This window comes from Elephas maximus, chromosome 1 (genome assembly GCF_024166365.1).
Source record: "Elephas maximus indicus isolate mEleMax1 chromosome 1, mEleMax1 primary haplotype, whole genome shotgun sequence".
In the NCBI taxonomy this organism is placed as follows: Eukaryota; Metazoa; Chordata; class Mammalia; order Proboscidea; family Elephantidae; genus Elephas; species Elephas maximus.
The window spans coordinates 222788471-222805379 of record NC_064819.1 but is presented as its reverse complement, the minus strand read 5'-3'; the positions used below and the strand labels follow the sequence as shown (position 1 = coordinate 222805379).

Here is a 16909-nt window from a genome sequence, read left to right as displayed (position 1 = left end):
TACACAGGTCATGAACGAAAAGCTCCAACACTGCACGGAACTAACAGATCTAATGCGGAACCACCTGCACGAGAAGCGGGCCCTCCGCCTGGAGTGGATGATCGTCATCCTCATCACCATCGAGGTAAGAGGAACACTCTGCCCTCGCCCGCCTCTTCCTCCACACATAGATGCCGCGGTAATGACAGATGAGGTGGAGAACTGGAGCACCGGGGACACAGGGTGACTTTGTTCTAGTTACTAAATAGGCTGTTTGCAGGTGAGGTGAAGTTTCAGATGACTCCGGTATTCTCTCACAAACGAACTAAATGTAATTTTTGAAGAAGTTCCCAAATTTTCCCGAAGATAGCACTGGCAAAGAGCTCTAGCTGTAAATTTATTACAGATAGCCCAGGATCAAGTACCTGTGCCTCAGACCTGCAGCTGCCCTCTGGGAAGGGCAAGTACTTCCTCTTACTTCAGGGGCATTTTTCATCAATTACCATCTTGGAAAAGTCATTTTCATTTGTACCAGTAATTTGTTTGCCATGACGTTGATCCTTTTCACTTTTTCTTACCTGAAGGTAATGTTTGAACTGGGACGAGTACTTTTTCTGATCAAGTGACACACGAAGGTGTCACTGCAAGGTGTATTCAGGTTCTGCAATCAAAACTGAATGTCCACTGTTGGATGATCTCTTATTTAATAGGTATTTAAAATTTTTTTTAATGCCATCATCATCAGATATATTGTTGGTTGAATAAAAATTATGAACAATCTGGTATTTGGGTCTGTAATACTGACAGTTCAATCAGAAAACGTTTACTTCAGGTTAAAGAACTTTGGATAACCTTAGCATCTAGAAAATCCAGGCAAATATACTTCTTACAGCCAAAAAAGGCTTAGATTTTAGGCGCTACTTCTTAATCCCCAGGGACTCCAGTCATGGCCCTGGCTAAGAAAGAACCAACCGTACAGAACTTGGTAGTGTTGACACAAATATATTAAATAAGAAGACAGGTTCTGATGGCAGAAATGGGTTTTATAGACCATTTTTGGAAGGCAGGATTTAAGTATGGCTGCTCACTGCACTTTGCTTTTTGTTAATACTTTCCTTCCTTTCACCACTAATCAAAATATTTTCCCAAACACAAATTTTTTGTTTGCTTTGCATATGTTTTGGAGAGATTAAGAAAAAAAAATTAACACGTCTTATAATTACCATCTTGAATTGACAATTAACGTTTGGGGGGGAAAAAAAAAACAAAGGTCTTGTTTATTTTCATTGGCCTTCTTTCTACATACAACCCCTCTTACCCCACACCTCTCCCCACCAGGATATATTTAAGGGTATGTTATCTTTTTTCTTTCACACATATATGCATATTCATGAATGAAATATATGGTTCTAAAATGCAAGTTGTTTTGTGACTTTTTTAACTGCTACATAGTATTCCACCATAAGAATTTTCATCCTGTTTACCCTATATTCTTTCACAGATGGACATTTATGTATTTGTTTGCTATAATAATGCTGTGAACATCCTTGTGTCTTTTTCAACACACTGCAGTTCTCCTCCTTCAGTAGCCATCTTCTACCCCAAAGAACAAGTGGCATCGATAATTCAAGAACTGCTTTTTAGATGAAGTTCCACATAAGCGCTTTCATAAAACTGACTTGCCTGTGAACACACCTGCCATCAGTGTATCAAGCCTGTTCTACTCTCCCACCTTCTCACACTTGGCTCTCTGTTTAAAAGCCTTCGGGAAGCCAAACGAGACAGTTTGAAATACTGGCCAGTGACACCTCCTTTAATGAGCCCCTCCCCTGCCCCAACCCATGAAGAACTACATCTGCATAACAGTTGTACAAGGTCATCAATATATACAGTTTGTTTTTTGGCTCAACTAACTGTTTTTGTCTCAACAAGCAGTACCCTGAATAATTCAATCCAGAAAGAACATCAACATTTAATGACAAAGAACTTTTCCATTTATATACAAAGAACGAAAAAATCATCAGTAAGATTTTCAATCATGAACATTTATTAGGATACAATTTCATGGGGGAAATAAAAGAGTTTCAAGGGAAAAAGGAACAATGTAAATTTGAATCATCGTTACACCTTTCACAGCTCTTTAAATTTACGAAGAAAAAAGCCTTAACTTAAATTATGGAAGTTTTACAAATTACTTTTAAGTGTAACACAAACAAAAAATTTAAGACCACCACTTCCCTAGAACCAGGTTTCTCAACCTTGGCTCTCCTGACATTTTGGACCAGAGACGTCTGTTGTAGGGGCTTGTCCTGTGCATTGTAGGACTTTGAGCAGCATCCCTGGCCTCTACTAGATGCCAGTAGCACCCTCCCCATCAAAAACATTTCCAGATGCTGCCAGGTGTCCTTTGGCAAAATCCCCCTGGGCTGAGAACCACTGCTTCAGAGTCAACACCTACAAGTGGAATTGCTGCCTCACTGGGAATGGGCCTTTTCACTATTTACTGCTTGCTTTTTTTTTTTTTTTATACTGTTACATGCATTACCCTAATTTACTGTTATTAGGAAAAGGTGTGCTGCATCAGGGTTATATCCTTTCATCATATTTATTCAACCTATATGCTGGAGCCCTGGTGGCGCAATGATTAAGAGCTACAGCTTCTAACCAAAAGGTCTGCAGTTCAAATCCACCAGCCGCTCCTTGGAAACCCTATGAGGCAGATTTACTCTTTCCTTATAAGGTCACTATGAGTCAGAATCACCTTGAAAACAGGTTATGTGCTGAGTGAGCAAATAATCCAAGAAGCTGGACTATATGAAGAAGGTGGCATCACGGGGCGGGGGGCGGGGGAGGGGACGACTCATTAACAACCTGTTACACAGATGACACAATCTTGCTTGCTGAAAGTGAAGGACTTAAAACACTGATGAAGATCAAAGACCACAGCCTTCAGTATGGATTACAACTCAACATAAAAACAAAAAATCCTCACAACTGGACCAATAAGCAACATCATGATAAACTGAGAAAAGACAGAGGTCGTCAAGGATTTCATTTTACTTGGATCCACAATCAACTCCCATGGAAGCAGCAGTGAGGAAATCAAAGGACGCACTGCATCAAGCAAATCTGCAACAGACCTCTTTTAAAGTTTTGAAAAGCAAAGATGTCACTTTGAAGACTAAGGTGTGGCTTGACCGAAGCCATGGCATTTTCAGTCACCTCCTATGCATGTGAAAACTGGACAGTAAGGAAGACTGAAAAATTGATGCCTTTCAATTATGGTGTTAGTGAAGAATACCGAATATACCATGGACTGCCAGCAGAATGACCAAATCTGTCTTGGAAAAAGTATGACCAGCAAGCTCCTTATGTTGGTTTTAATACCTACGAATTTCACTGCAGGATAGGAAGAGGCAGTGTTAAAACATTTGTTGCAAAATGGTCTGATAAGGTTGAGTGCCCCTGCTACTCTAAAAGTCAAAGGTCTTCACAGACAAGCTGAACTCCTGGCTCTCCCTAGCTGTGTGACCACATGCCCATTAAGCGGTCTTGAGGACTCACCTTCATCTGGAGAAAAAAGTTAACTTTTACCTAGTAAGGACATTGTGAGAATTAAATGAACTCAAGCATACAGGGTGCACAGCTATTCAATTAAAAGAAAATCCAAAACTATGTTTTAATTATTATGAAATAGTCATTACTCACTATCCCTGACTTGACTTTTTCCTACCTTATCATCTCTACCATATATCATTCCTCAGTCGACACCTGAGGAACACTGCCCCCGCCGCCCCTTAAATGCTCATGCTTAGCCCAAGAATTATCTTGAAAGCAGGCACTGAGTCTCATTCCTGGCTGTATGTTTATCCCTAGCATAGTTGCCAGAATGTGCTGTACGCTTGTATTTGCTGACGGAATAAAGATTAAAATTCACTGTCTATCAGCGGTACCTTATGTGGATAATCATGGACAGCTGCTAGAGCTGGATGGTTTTTCCTCATACTAAAAATTGATGTAAGCAGACAAAGATGTGTATCACTAATAATCTATTTTAAGATTTTGAACTCATCTATATAAGACACTATAGAGAGAAATATTAACAGTGGTTTAAAGCTTTGTGCCTCAGTTTCCTCATCAGTAAAATGGAGATATAATCTTTTTTTTTTTTTTTGTACTTTAGATGAAAGTTTACAGAACAAGCTAATTTCTCATTGAACAGCACACGTATTTTATGACATTGGTTAACAACCCCATGGCATGTCAACACTCTCCCTTCCCAACCTTGAGTTTCCAATTACCAGCTTTCCTGTCCCCTCCTGCCTTCTAGTGCTTGCCCCTGGGCTGGTGTGCTTCTTTAGTCTCATTTTGATTTCTGGGCCTGTCCAATCTTTGGCTGAAGGGTGAACCTCAGGAGTGACTTAGTTACTGAGCTGAAAGTGCTTCTGGGGTCCATATTTTCTGGGTTTCTCCAGTCTCTACCAGGCCCGCAAGCCAGGTCTTTCTGAGTTAGAATTCTGTTCTACATTTTTCTCCAAGCTTTGTCTGGGACCCTCTATTGTGATCCCTATCAGAGCAGTTAGTGGTGGTAGCCGGGCACCATCTAGTTGTACTGGACTCAGTCTGGTGGACACTGTGGTAGATGTGACCCATTAGTCCTTTGGACTAATATTTCCCTCCTATCTTTAGTTTTCTTCCTTCTTCTTTGCTCCCGAAGGGGTGAGACTGGTAGAGTATCCAGATGGCTGCTTACAAGCTTTTAAGACCCCAGATGCTACTCACCAAAGTATAATATAGAACATCAAACATTATTTCTAAACGGAAACTTGAGAACATTCACACTAAGCTCAGGTTAGACTTTCTCACAAAATGAATTACTAAAGACTACTGGCTATCAGTTTCAGGATTTCCAAACTGCAAATACGGGATTGTGAATCCAATGTTCAATCTTACAAGGTTATGCAAAGAATTAAATGAGGTAACACATAAAGTACTTAGAACAGTAAATCACAAATAGTGCTCGATAAACACAAATAACCAGCTGTGGCCCAACAAACTCTGCCTCTTGGTGACCCCACGAGTGTAAGGGTAGAACTGTGCTCCACAGGGTTTGTAATGGCTGAGTTTTCAGAAGGAGACCGCCAGGCCTTTCTTCTGAGGTGGACTCAAACCCCCATCCTTTTGGTCAACAGCCAAGCCCATTAACCATCTGCATCAGGGACTCTTTAGCTGTCACTAGTGTTTTTTTTTTAGTGTACCTTAAACCTAAACCACAAAGGATGCTGTGGTGACACCAAGATTCAGTAACTTGACTGTGTCACTGTCAACATACTGGTTTTGATACTGTACTACGGTTTTTGCAGGCCGTTACCACTGGGAAAATTGGGTAAAGGTACAAGAGATCTCTCTGTGAATTCTGAGAGCAGCTCAAGGAAAATGAAATATCACCTACAGAGGGACCCTAATATGACTAAGCTCTGATTTCTCGGCAAAAATCACACAGGCAAGAAGGCGACTGGATTACATATGTAAAACCCTGAGAGAAAAGAATCACCAACCAAGGTTCATATACCCAGCAAAAATGTCTCTCAAATATGATGGTGAAATTAGGACACACTCAGATTAACAGAAGTTAAGGGAATGTGTAAAAACCAGACCATCCTTACCAGAAATATTAAAGGGAATTCTTCAGATAGAGAACCAGCAACATCAAACAACAACCTGTGAGTAAGCCACACAACGGCATCGCCAAAATGCCAACCCAGATAGAGCAGTCTCTAAGTAAAATAAAGCTACAGAATCAAAAACAGGAAACCAGAGATGTCAATCTGTAAGCAATGACAACTTCAAAACAAAAAGGGAATAAATGCTGTAGACACAGAACGTCCACATGGAGAGGAAGTCATGGCAATATCAAACAGCAGATTGTTTTAAACCTAGGAAGATAAAGGTAAATGTCAGAATAACCACAAGAAAATAAACTCATTCACCAAAATAAAGAAGATAACCTCAAAAGCTCAGTAAACACAAAGCAACAAAGGAAATGAAAAAATAACACAGAAAATTAAGCAGAACAAAGAAAACTGCAACACAACAGAAAAGCATTAACAAAAATGACAACAGTACATTCATTCCTCTTGATAGGGTCGCTATGAGTTGGAATCGACTTGATGGCATCATACTTTTTTTTTTAATAATGACTGTGCCACCACCGTGGTGGCACAATGCTTAAGTGCTACAGCTCCTAACCAAAAGGTCAGCATTTGAATCCACAAGGTGCTCCTTGGAAACTCTATAGGGCAGTCCTACTCTGTCCTATAGGGTGGCTATGAGTTGGAATTGACTCTATGGGAGCTAGTTTTTTTTTTTAAATAAGCACGCGCAACGTAAATGGTTTAAATGCACCAGTTGAGACAGAGAGTGGCAGAATGGATTTAAAAAAAAAATGACCCATCAATATGCTGTCTACAAAAGAGACAACTCAGACACAAAGATAGGGTTAAAGGGTCAATCCATCAAGATGACACAACCATAATATCTAAGTGGCTCCAAAATACATGAAACTCAGCAATGAAAAGAGAAACTGACAGTTTCACAATAGGAGACCTTCACACACCACTTTCGATGAATGTCAGAACAAAGAGAACTAAAGAAAGACATAGAAGATCTAAGTAACACAATTAAAAAACTCAACCTCACAGACATATACAGAACATTCGACCCAACAGCGTACATATAACATTCTACAGAACAGACCATATTTTTGGCCACAAAGCAAGCCTCAATAAATTTAAAAAAACATGGAAATAACACAGAGCACCTTCTCTGACCACAACACTACAAAATTAGAAACCAACAGCAGAACAAGGAAAAAAATCAAATACATGGAAACTGAATAACACCTTGCTGAAAAACCACTGGGCAATAGAAGAAACTATAAATGAAATAAAAATTCCTAGGATCAAATGAGAATGAAAACATAACATACCAAACACCTGTAGGAAACAGCAAAAGCAGTGCTCAGAGGAGAATTCACAGTAATAAACACACACATTAAAAAGAAAAGGCCAAAATCATCAGCTTAACCCTATAACTCTGATGAAAGAAAAACAGCATCAAAAGAAGCCCATGCTTACCAGAAAAAAAAAAAAAGAAATAACAAAGATTACAGCAGAAATCAACACCCATGGAAGCAGCAGTCATGAAATCAAATCATGCACTGCACTGGGCAAATCAGCTGCAAAAAAACCTCTTTAAAGTGTTAAAAAGCAAAGATGTCACTTTAAGGACTAAGGTGCGCCTGTCCGAAGCCATGATGTTTGCAGTAGCCTCATACGCACGTGAAAGCTGGACGATAAGGAAGACTGATGAAGAACTGATGTGGCAAAGGATACTGACTATACCGTGGTCTGCCAAAAGAACAAATCTGTCTCGGAAAAGCACAGCCGGAATGCTCCTCAGAGGCAAGGATGGCAAGACTTCATCTCACATACTTCGGGCATGTTATCAGCGGGGATCAGTACCTGGAGAAGAACTCCGTGCTTGGTAGAGTAGAGGGTCCGCAAAAGAGAGGAAGACCCTCAGTGAAATGGACTGACAGAGTGGCTGCCACCAATGGGCTAAAGCATAACCACAATTGTGAAGATGGCGCAGGACTGGGCAGTGTTTCCTTCTGCTGTACACGGGGTCACTATGCATTGGAACGGGCTCGACGGTACCTAACATGGAAAGATAAATGACAAAGCAAATGATGCTGGCAGAACTGGATATCCATTTGCAGAAAAATGGAACAAGATCCTTATCTCACACCATATACAAATACTCAAGATGGATCAAAGATCTAAATGTAAAACCTAAAACCATAAAAACCATAGAATAAAAAATAGGGGCAAACCTAGGAGCCCTAATCTATGGCATAAATAGACTATCAAACATAACTTAAAAAGCACAAATAGCAGAAGCTAAACTAGATGATTGAGACCTCCTAAAAATCAAATACTTACACTCATCAAAAGACTTCCAAAAGAATAAAAAGAACACACAGATTGGGGAAAAATTTTTGGCTATGACGTATCTGATAAGGGTCTTATCTCTAAAATTTATGGAAAATGAGAAAATAGACAACCCAATTAAAATATGGGTGAAGGACAGATACACGAAGAGATGCTGAAGGTCGTTAGCTATTAAACCCCTGCTGCCATCAAGTTGATTCCAACTCATAGTAACAGTATAAACCAAAAAAAAAACAAACCTATTGCCATCAAGTCGATTCCGACTCACAGCAACCCTACAAAGAGAAATGCAAATCAAAACTACAATGAGATACCATCTTACACTGGTAATAATTGTGCCTATCAAAAAAAAAACCAATAAATGCTGGAGAGGCTGTGGGGAGACTGGAACCCTCATACACTGCTGGTGGGAATGTAAAATGGTACAACCCCTATGGAAAATGATACGGTGCTTCCTTAAAAAGCTAGAAATAGAAATACCATATGATCCAGCAATCCCACTCCTAGGTATATATCCTACAGAAATGAGTCATGACACAAACAGACATGCGCACACCCATGTTCACTGCAGCGCTATTTACAACAGCAAAAAGATGGAGACAGCCTAAGTGCCCATCAACAGATGAACGGATAACTGTGGTACATACGGTGCAATACTATGCAACATTAAAGAACAACAGTGAATCCAAGAAACATCTCACAACATGGATAAACCTGGAAGGCCTTATGCTGAGTGAAATAAAGTCAGTCACAAAAGGACAAATACGGTATAAGACCACTATTATAAAGTCAAGAAAAGGTTCTGACACAAACATTCTTTGATGGTGACTAGGGATGGGGTGGGGGCACGACTAACTAGATAGTAGACACGTACTAACTTTGGTGAAGGGAGAGAGAATACATATTATGGGGGAAGTCAGCACAACATAAGGTAAAGGAAGCCACTGAGAGGTATGCAAAAGTAAAAGACAACAGTGGTAAACACTAATAGAATCCTGCAACAACAATGACAACAATAATGTACCATTGGATACCTAGGTAGATATGCAAGCTGAACAGGGGTAGGAGAGTGTATAGAAGTACACCCACATACATATTTTATGTGTACATGCTGTAAATATACCCATGTATGCAATAGTGCACACAGGCCACATGAAAACTTCTTAGCTGTAACCATACACCTTCTAGACTGAGATACTGGGCTTGAGAGCTAGGGATCACAATCTCGGGGGACATCTAGGTCAAATGGCATTATCATAATCCATACAGACAATGTTCTACACATCCTACCTTGGTAAGCAGCAACTGGGATCTTAAAAGCTTGTGAGTGGCCATTTAAGATACAATAATTGATCTCTTCCCATCCGAAGCAACTAAGAGTGAAGAAAACCAAGGACTAAAGGAAACAATTAGTCCAAAAGACTAACAGACCACATAAACCATGGCCTTCACTACGCTGAGACCAGAAGAACTAGATTGTGCCTAGCTACCATTACTGTCCTCTCTGACTTGGACCACAATAGTAGGTCACGGAGAGGATGGGAGAGAAATGTAGAACAAAATTCAAACTCACAAATAAGAACAGGTTTGCTAGTCTGATGAGAGACTAGTGGAACCTGAGACTACGGCCCTTAGACATCCTTCAAACTTGGAACTGACATCACTTCCAGAGATGACATTAAACAACAAAACCTGTTGTTGCGGAGTCAATTCTGACTCATAGCAACCCTACAGGACACAGCAGAACTGTGCCATAGTTTCCAAGGAGCACCTGGTGGATTCAAACTGCCAGCCTTTTGGTTAGCAGCCGTAGCTCTTAACCACTACGCCACCAGGGTTTCCAGGAGATATTAGAGCCATACAATAAACAGAACTGTAAAATGACCACCACCACCAGAGTGAGGAATGTATACCTCAGAACAATCAACTATACGACACCAGAAGGGCAGCATTTGCCCAAAAGCAAAGTTCAGAAAGACAGTAGGGGCAAGAAAGCTGAGCAAATGGACAAGGGGGAGCCCAGGGAGGAAGGAGGGAGAGTGCTGACACATTTAGGGGTTTGCACAATGTCACCGAACAAGCTGTGTATAAATTGCTGAATGGGAAACTAATTTACTCTGGAAAGTTTCACCTAAATAAAATGTTCCAAAAACAAAAAAGATCTCTCTGTATTATTACTTTACAACTGCATTTGAATCTACAACTATCTCCAACTTTTTAAATTTTAAAAAACTGAAGGAGAAAAAAAAAAGCTCAAATATGTAATGCATTCAGAATATGCACTTTCAAAGACACTGGCAGTTTTTTTGCTAACCCACTCTAACAGTTCCACCCTCGGTTGGCTAAGGAATCAACTGCCCCATCGCTGTTTGAAAACCATTCTCAAATCACTAACAATGCAAAGGAAGCCTTCTGGAAGGTGAAAACTATATAGTTGTATATGAATCACCCATAGCACTCACTGAGCAAATAACCCACTGCTGTCGAGTCAATTCCGACTCATAGCGACCCTACAGGACAGTGTAGGACTGACTGCCCCATAGAATTTCCAAGGAGTGCCTGGTGGATTCGAACTGTCAGACTTTTGGTTAGCAGCTGCAGTACTTAACCACTGTGCTACCAAGGTTTCCCACTGAGCAAACAGACAGTATTAAACATACTTAAAAAGAGATTATAATTTCCTTGTTATCTACAGAAAAACTAATTGTCACGCTGTGCAACAGGTTGACACTTCATTGAGGTCACAGGCCAACTACAGCTCTTGCATGAACTTGCTAGCCCTTGGATAAGTCATGACACCTGTTGCTATTAAAGTTAGATACTTCTGAAACTACAGAAGACACAAGATGAAATTCATTACAAATTTTTCCTCTCTGTTCCCGTCAATACTACTGACAAGCCTCTCCTTTCCTTACTCTCCTCATTTAACCACATATCCAACTGAAAGATATTATTTTCTAAGTTGCATTTACTGAAAAGAATTTTATTATATATTTCTATTAGTTTAAAAAGTAGGTGAGTTACAGAAATAGAAAAACAAATCCTCAACTTTGTATGAAATGGCAAGTGGCCCCAAATAGCTAGAATAATGTTCAAAGAGAAGAAACTAGGAGGACTCACAATTCCTGATTTTAAAACATGCTATACAGCTATTTTTTATTTTTATTATTTATTATTTTTTTATACAGCTATGGAGCCCTGGTGGCACAGTGGCTAAGGTCTCAGCTGCTAACCAAAAGGTCAGAAGTTCAAACCCACCAGCTGTTCCTTGGGAACCCCATGGGGCAGTTCAACTCTGTCCTATAGGGTCACTATGAGTTGGAATCAACTCAACGGCAACAGGTTTTTGTTTTTGTTTTTTTTTTTAATACAGCTACACAGTAATCAAAACAGCCTGGTACTGGTATAACAATGGACCAATGGAATAGAATCGAGATTCCAGAAATAAACCCACCCATCTATGGCCAACTAATTTTTGAAAAGTCCATTCAATGGGGAAAAATGAATCTCTTCAATATATGTTGCTAGGAAAATTGGATTTCCACTTGCAGAAAAATGAGAACAGGATCCATGCCTCACACTATACACAAAAACAAATTCAAAGTGGACTAAGGACCTAAATGTGCAAACTAAACCCATAAAATTCTTAGAACATGCAGGGGCAATGCTGTCAGGCCTAGCTTTCAACAATGGATTACCTAACTTTAAAAAGAAAAAAAGGCACGAACAGCCAAAGACAAATAGGACCTCCTAAAAATTTAATACTTTTCTTCATCAAAAGACTGCCAAAAAAAGTGAAAAAACAAGCCACTGACTGGGAGAATATCTTTGGAAACCATATATCTGACAAGAAACTAATAACCAAAAAAAAAATACATATATATATATATATATAACTTCAACAACAAAAACACAACCCAATCATAAAATGGGCAAAGGACTTAAACAGACATTTCACCAAAGAGGACATTCAGATGGCCACCAAACGTATGAAAAGATGTTCAGCTTCATTAGTCTTCAGAGACACAGATCAAAACCATAATGAGATACCATTTCACTCCCACCAGAATGGCTAACTTAAAAAAATACATATATATTGGCGAGGATGTGGGGAAACTGGAAACCTTATCTATTGCTGGTGAAATGCAAAATGATACAGTCATTGTGAAAACCAGTCTGGTAGTTCCTCAAAAAAGTACAACTACAACTACCATATGACTAGCAATTCCACTCCTAGATATATACTCAAAACACTTGAAAGCAGAGACTCAAAAAGAGACTTGTACACCAACGTTCACTGCAGCACTATGCAACAATAGCTAAAGGTAGAAACCACCTAGATGCCCATCAACAGATGAGCGGATAAACATACAATGCAATACATTCAGCTAGTAGGAGAAATGAAGTCTTGATACATGCTACAGTATGGATGGGGCTTGAAGACATTATGCTGAACAAAATAAACCAATCACGAAAGGACAAATATGTATGACCTCATTGACAAAAAAAAAAAAAAAAAACAAGAAAAGGCCAATGTTTAGAGACCAAAGTTTATTAGTAGTTAGCATAGGTGAGAGGGAGGGGGGAAAGGGGGGCTAATGGTGACAGAAAAATTGCACTGAATAAGGGTAGGGTTGCATAGTTGATTACTGTAATCACTGTAAGCTGTATTCCTGTAAAAAGCTGAACTGGCCAAATTGTGTGATACACAGCCTTACAACAACAACAAAAAAAGAATATCTACTGTACAACCAAATATCTCATGGGATTTGATTCCTTGGTTTGGAGGTTTAGGGTCATGGTTTCATGAGACATCCCATTTAATCGGCCTAACATGTTTAGTGCTTCTGTTCTACCTCCTAGTTCACCGCGTAGTGCCTGGGATCTTAAAAGCTTGCGAGCAGCCATCCAAGGCACAACTGGTCTCTACTCACCTGGAACAACAGAGGAAGAATGAAAGTCAGGAAAAGGAGGAAATGGAAATGTGTGGCCAATTGCCTCCATGAACAACCGCCTCCTTTGCCATGAGACCAGAATAACTGGATGGTGCCTGCCTACCACTAGTGAACATTTTGATCAGATTCCATAGAAGAATTCTGATCAAAAGGGGGAAAATACAGAAGAGAATTTCAAATTATCACGGACAGTAGGCTTTTTGGAGCCACGGAGGATGGATAAACCTATTGCCCTGAAACTACTGCCTGAGATAATCATCTTTAAACCTTAAACAAAAAATATTCCTGAAACAATCTTAAAACTGAATCTAGTTTAACTAGTAAAAAATGTCTGCCTTGAGCATAATGCTCTTTTAAGATTTATATGGGATCAAACTGACAACACCAACTTGAAGGGCTGGATAGGAAACTTAGGGGGCAGTGTGTTTATGTTAACAAAGGAGGAACAACTCAGAAAAGGAGGGTGAGAATGGTTCTACAACTTGAATGTAATCAATGTCCCTAAATTGTACACACAGAATCTGTCCAATTGGTGTTATCTTTTGCTGTGCACACTCTCAACAAAATAAATAAAATTCGGCAAATAAAAAAATAGGTAAGTACTTCCCTCTTGCTAAAACACTGGGTTGTATTTGTTCCTTACTTGTCCCTGACCCCTAAATTGAAGGTTCCCCAGTCATGCTGTGCATATTTTATGGTTATCACAAAAACGGCTTGGGTGCCAGTCAGAATTCAAGGTTTACAGGTACATTTCATTGTTAAGTATAATATTCACACTAATATCTTGAAGAGACAAAAAACTCTGCCAAGGATCTGACCAACTGACAGTTTATATCTGAAATGTGTTCACTATTAAAAATCCTGGGGTAAACCACAGCCCCCAGACACCCTGCTAATTCAGAACTGAAGCCCCTCCTAAAGCCCACTTTTCAGCCAAAGATCAGACAGGCCTAAAAAACAAATGGTAACATCCATGAGGAATGTGCTTCTTAGTTCACTCAAGTATACCAGAACAAACGGGCAACTCCTGCCCAAAGGGAGCACAGTAACGCAGAAAAGAACAGGAAAAATGGATGAATGGACACAGGGAACCCGGGGTGGAAAGGGGGAGAGTGCTGAAGCATCATGGGGATTGCAACCCATGTCACAAAACAATCTGTGTATAAATTTTTTAAAGACAAACTAATTTTTGCCATACACTTTCACCTAAAGCACAAAAAAATAAAATAAAAATCCTGGGGTAAAAAAATTGCCCAGAAGAAAAAGCTACTGTTAATTCACAGGTAAGAAAACCAAGTACGGTAATCTCTCCCACAGAATTTGAGAGTTGAGAGAAATATCAAAAACCTAGTCCAAATTTATCTTTTTCAACCTCTTCATTTTTAAAGACAGTAAATGAAGTCCAGAGAGGTAACTGACCAACAATTAAGCTCCCAAGTGTTACACTCTGTTCTGGCATTTAAGAAAAGAAAAAGAAATATCTTAAGATTTTTGAATGTCTGATACATCTCTGTACCTTTTTTGGTGTGGGGGGGAAGACTTTTGTGATAAATACACAAAGGATACAGTGGTTGGAAACCCTGGTGGCGTAGTGGTTAAGTGCTATGGCTGCTAACCAAAGGGTCGGCAGTTCGAATCCGCCAGGCGCTCCTTGGAAATTCTATGGGGCAGTTCTACTCTGTCCTATAGGGTCACTATGAGTCGGAATCGACTCGACGGCAATGGGTTTGGGTCTTTTTGGTTATACAGTGGTTACCTCTGAAAATTGATTATGAGGGGGAAAAAAATCTCTACAGATTTTGTCCTGTCTGTTAATGTTAAGAGACTATATAGCACTCAAAATGAGGCCAACACCACGGAAGACACTGTAGCATCCAGTTCCCAACAGTCGCTATCCTGAAGTCTTTTCTATTCCCTTGCATCATGATACTCAATTAGAATGAAACAAATTACATCTCATGAACATGTCAGCTGAAAATTGTTTTTCATCAATTCTATGCCAAAGTAATTGTTTTTGTTTTTAAATCAGGGCTTCAAACCGGTTTATTCCGATTCCATTCCTTGCTGAGAAATTTGCATTTCTAACAAGTTTCCAGCCATGCTAATTCCATCTCTGAATTTTAACAAGATCCCCAGGTCATTCTTATGTAATACTTAAGAATGTATTACAGAACAGTCACCTGGGGATCTTCTTAAAATGCAGATTCTGATTCAGTATATCTGGGGGTGGAATCATTAAACAGGCTGGGAAGTTGTTAGAAATACAAAATTCTCAGCAGGGGTTGGAACTGGAACAAACTGGTTGCAAGTTCTGTTTTAAACTATCACAGCAGAAGACTTTAAAAAGAGCCAACAAAACTTCCTATTCTGCCTTGCCTAACTATAGCAAAGTTGCCTGTATTTAATCTACTAATAGTCAGAACACATAACTTTCTTACTTAAATAAGGAAAAGAAAACATAGATTTAACATAAAAAATAAAAATACTGTAAATTTTTTACAAAGCAAACAGTTGGCATTACTAGATAGATGTCTGTTCTATTGACAAAATACCCACCTTGTTAACCAGTCCCTTATAAGGTCACTATGAGTCAGAATCAACTCGACAGCAACAGGTTTTTTTTTTTTTTTTTTGGTTAGCTGCGTTTTTGGTCCATTAATGTGACCTCAGCTCTTTACATGTAGTATTGAAGCCTCTGACACGGCTTCTAACTGCGGGTGCAGCCCTAACCACAGTTTGAATTTGGTGCCAGAATCCCGCACGTGCGAACCTGGCACATGCGCGGGACCTGAAGAGTTGTGTCCTCAATCTGTCCTTGGACCTGAACATCACCAACATGATTCAACATCCGGACCTCCCAATGTGGACATGGGAGGGCTGAGAGTTCTGGGGACCAAACCCAGTCCCCAGACGCCAGTGAAAAGGACAGGGCAAGAACCCTTGTTTGGTTACAGTATCTCATTTAAAACCTAATGCTCCACATTAAAAGCCTTGCTTCAAGATCACTTCAGGACAGATCTGACCAGTCTAACCAGGTACTTCATTGCTTCATAACTTCCCAAGACTTGTTCTCAAGTAGACTGTGACACAGACAGACTGCTGAGACTAAGAATCCAGCATTCTAAAATTTAAAAATGGAGCCCAGGTGGCGCAACAGTTAAGCACTTGGCTGCTAACTGAAAGGTCAGCAGGTGGAACCCACCAGCAGCTCTGTGGGAGAAAAGACCTGGTGATCTGTTCCCATAAAGATTACAGCCTTGGAGACCCTGTGGGGCAGTTCTACTCTGTCATATAGGGTCACTATCAGTCAGAATCGACTCCACAGCACACAACAACAAAATTAAGAAATCCTTAAGAAATTAAGGATTCTTGCCACCTTTAAACACAAGCATTTTGACTGGAGGCCTTGGCAAATTAACACTGAAGTTTAAATAATTCATTATGTCAAATATATAGCAAGCAGTGAAAGCTACAACGCAGCCCTTAATCAATATATAAGAAGTACAAAAGTATCTTTACCCAACACTAAAAAACCAGGAAGTGATGACGCAGAAGGCAGGGCTAGATCACAGCAATCAGCCCAAGGAGTAGGCTCTCTTTCTTGTTGAGTAGTTCAGTTCTTATGCCAAGCACTGTTTAAAATCATGCAATACAGTAAATACATGAACACCCCAAAACTTAAAACATTTTTGTTTTTCTCTGCAGATTAAAAAGTAACATACATAAATGTAAGGTGGTGAGACAAAGCCTCTTGCCAGCAAAACATTTTACACATTTATCAACAACAACCCAAAGAGCAAAAAACCAAGAAATTTTGCCAGCTCAAAGCTCTCCTCAAAGTGGTATCAAATTACCATCACTCATTGTTCTACATTCTAGTTTGGTGAGCGTCATCTTGGGTCTTAAAAGCTTGTGAGCAGCCATCTAAGATTCATCTATTGATCTGTACTCTTGTGGAGCAAA

General features: G+C 39.7%; 1 protein-coding gene across 5 annotated transcripts in view; it reads left to right on the top strand.

Moving 5' to 3' along the window:
• RMND1 (required for meiotic nuclear division 1 homolog) overlaps window positions 1–15551 on the top strand; it is a 61290-nt gene extending 45739 nt beyond the window's left edge. Inside the window, exons 11-13 of one of the 5 annotated variants that reach the window (XR_007519616.1) lie at window positions 8–124; window positions 564–689; window positions 12855–15551. Coding sequence is in view for 2 of the 5 variants with exons in the window: in XM_049903628.1 (XP_049759585.1) it covers window positions 8–226 (219 nt within the window). In the remaining 3 variants the exon portion in view is untranslated. The other 4 variants (XR_007519615.1, XR_007519613.1, XM_049903636.1 and 1 more) reach the window with 4 other exon arrangements.
• Window positions 15552–16909: the final 1358 nt, after the last annotated feature.